Here is a 2,962-nt window from a genome sequence, read left to right on the forward strand (position 1 = left end):
AAAGCGCTATATAAATACAGGCCATTTACCATTTATCTGCCAGCAGGTCACATTAAACATTAAACTGGATGATGAGTTTTCTACGAATCGGGAGGAGAAAAAAAGCAACTCTATCCTCTGTGTCACACACGTTACACCCGTGCTCAGTGATTGGTGGAAACATACGTCACATCTGTCATGAGCTCCTCCGTGGAGTATAAACACAGGGACCTGCGAGTGTGCCGTTTCACACCAGGGGAGGAATCTTTGAGGAGTTGTTGCTTCAACAGTGTTTGAACGGAACTTCTTGACTTCGTCCAACTTTATATTTCAGCTACAGATAACTTCAACGTAAAGCTTTATTTTTGCACCGTTTTTGTTAATAAAAAGCACAAGAAACGCCAGCCGAAATGGAGTCCCAAGTGCGTCAGAACTACCACCGCGACTGCGAGGCCGCCATCAACCGGATGGTGAACATGGAGCTGTTTGCGTCTTACACCTACACTTCTATGGTGAGAACACAGAAAGAGTCCATCATCAAAGCAGACTCTTTTCTGAGGAATGTTTACTATTTTGAAATGACGGCACTGTGTGCTGTTTAAATGTAAAATCATTTTATTATGAATATTAAGGTTAAATGGCGCTAGAACAGGGATGTAATTGTAGCACACTAAGATGTATTGTGTTAATGCAGCTTTTTAACAAATGACAGATTATTTTTTAACAGTGTTAGATATTGACTTGTGCTCTTAGGTGAAAGTTTAAAGGTCACAATGTGAAACTGAATCATGAAATTTCAACAGATGTTTTGACAGTTATATATTTTTCTCAGTTAATTGTATGTTTAATGGACAACAGACCTGGAGAGCATTTGCTGCTCCACTCATACTTGCAGCAACCCTGCACAGTGCAAGATTCTGTGTTGGTGGGTGTCAAGTTTGAATTGTTGAACTAGCAGCAGAGTGGGGTCTTAGTCTCGAGTTCAGCAGTTACCTCGGTCTAAACCAGCTGAACTGTCCATCATGAATCATGTCTGTCTCCATAACTGTTTGTCACGATGCTGTATTTGCAGAAGAATTGGTGCTGTGTACTAATAACCTGTGTCTGATTTGTCAGGCCTTCTACTTTGACCGTGATGATGTGGCCCTGCCAGGCTTCTCCCACTTCTTCAAGGAGAACAGCCATGAGGAGAGGGAGCACGCTGACAAGCTGCTGTCCTTCCAGAACAAGAGAGGAGGTCGCGTCTTACTCCAGGACATCAAGGTGTGTACAAACTGAACCAGTCCTGCTGTGACATACCTGACTGTGTCTCTAACACAGAAACTGGGATTAATGAGCAGTGTTATGACACTTGTTCTCTTGTTGTTAGCGTTAGTGTGTAATGTGTATACAGAGCTTAAAACAAGTGTTCAGTCTCTAACAGAATTGTTTGTTGTGCAGAAACCAGAGCGTGACGAGTGGGGCAGCGGGCTGGAGGCCATGCAGTGTGCTCTGCAGCTGGAGAAGAATGTCAACCAGGCTCTGCTGGACCTGCACAAGCTGGCTTCTCAGCATAATGACCCTCATGTAAGTGGGAGTTGGAGGGAAGAGTTTGGGATTAAAGACTGAACTAGTTGATGCTGTGTATGTTTGACAAATCATCAAATGTTAACTGTAGTTTGTTTTCCCAGCTGTGTGACTTCCTGGAGAGCCACTACCTGGATGAGCAGGTGAAGTCCATCAAGAAGCTGGGTGACCACATCACTAACCTCACCCGCATGGATGCCCACAACAACAAGATGGCAGAGTACCTGTTTGACAAGCACACTCTGGGTGACAAGAGCTAAATGCTGAGACGTAGAAGTGAGCCTGGAGTCAGCATGTTAACAACACAGGCTTTGAAGTAAACTCACTTCTGCTCCAGCTGATTTCTTTCCTGATTTCCTCACTTTAAAGCTGGCATCAGTTCTTGTATGTTGTGGTGTTTGTGTGAAATGTCACATGGAGCGATGGATGTTATCAGGGTATGGCTCTGCTTCTAAGCTGTCTGACATTTGGAAATGTTTCTGATCTGTTCATCTGAATAAACCTTTTGAGCTGGATCTTTGGTCTGTCTGCATCTGTGACTCATTTTACTGATTAGTTCAAGCAGTTGGTCTAAAGACTAAATAAATCACTGCTTCTTTACCTTGTCGACTTTGTCAGATTATGGCGTTGACAAAGGTCGTCTCAGGTGTGTGAGTTAATATTTGTACACATTGGGACCAAATACAAACAAGACCATATCAGATGTAAATGTTACTGGATATCTTTTGGTTTTCTCCCCAGTGAAGTCTCAACTTGACCTACTTTATCTGGTACACCTATTCAGCAGCCTAAGGCAGGCAAACAATCTCGTGTGTGTGTGTGTGTGTGTGTGTGTGTGTGTGTGTGTGTGTGTGTGTGTGTGTGTGTGTGTGTGTGTATATATATCTTAACAGTGCGCTCTTTTCACTTGCATACAATTTGTGTTGTTCTTAAAGCACAATGACAAAGAATCTGATCCATGAAGCACCACACATCCCAAACAGCACAATTATATTGGTTCATGTAAACATCTTAATATAACAGCCAATAATTAACTTGAAAATATGGAATCACGTGGACATGTGATCCAATGTCTTGCTATAAATTTTTGGTGGGTTTATTTAATTTGGCACAAATCATTGCCTTGTTATTAACATTACTTTTGTAATGCACCATCGCCATCTACTGGAGACACTCCATACTGCAGAGTGAAATCATTTCCTTCTTTATAGCAAGTAAAATCTAAAATGAGCTAAAGGTGTTTTTTATTACACCCTGAAAAAAAACTTTATGTACCTTGTTGTGCCTTATTCAGTAATAACAAAACTAAACATTTTTTCAAATTATTTATTTTCAGGAACTAAATATACTCAAAAAAAGATTTGTAGTCATTTTATTCACTTGTATTAATGTTATCTAGAAATAAAATCACATCACA

At 41.0% G+C, this 2,962-nt stretch overlaps 1 protein-coding gene across 1 annotated transcript; it reads left to right on the plus strand.

Moving 5' to 3' along the window:
* Positions 1-360: 360 nt before the first annotated feature.
* On the plus strand, positions 361-2,060 carry LOC309704545 (ferritin, middle subunit). Its single transcript, XM_082529765.1, has 4 exons — positions 361-491; positions 1,096-1,242; positions 1,420-1,545; positions 1,650-2,060. Exons 1-4 carry the CDS (start codon positions 390-392, stop codon positions 1,803-1,805), a joined length of 531 nt encoding a protein of 176 aa, XP_082385891.1. The 5' UTR covers positions 361-389; the 3' UTR covers positions 1,806-2,060.
* The last annotated feature ends 902 nt before the right edge of the window (positions 2,061-2,962 follow it).

The sequence above is a fragment of the Aulonocara stuartgranti genome (genome assembly GCF_965226115.1).
Source record: "Aulonocara stuartgranti genome assembly, chromosome: 4".
Lineage (NCBI taxonomy): Eukaryota > Metazoa > Chordata > Actinopteri > Cichliformes > Cichlidae > Aulonocara > Aulonocara stuartgranti.

Excerpts from the sequence above, each read along its gene's own strand:
- LOC309704545 (XM_082529765.1), top strand. The coding sequence starts at position 390 with ATGGAGTCCCAAGTGCGTCAGAACTACCACCGCGACTGCGAGGCCGCC. Across the intron at positions 492-1,095 it reads CTTACACCTACACTTCTATG|GCCTTCTACTTTGACCGTGA; the intron begins GTGAGAACACAG and ends CTGATTTGTCAG. Across the intron at positions 1,243-1,419 it reads TCTTACTCCAGGACATCAAG|AAACCAGAGCGTGACGAGTG; the intron begins GTGTGTACAAAC and ends TTTGTTGTGCAG.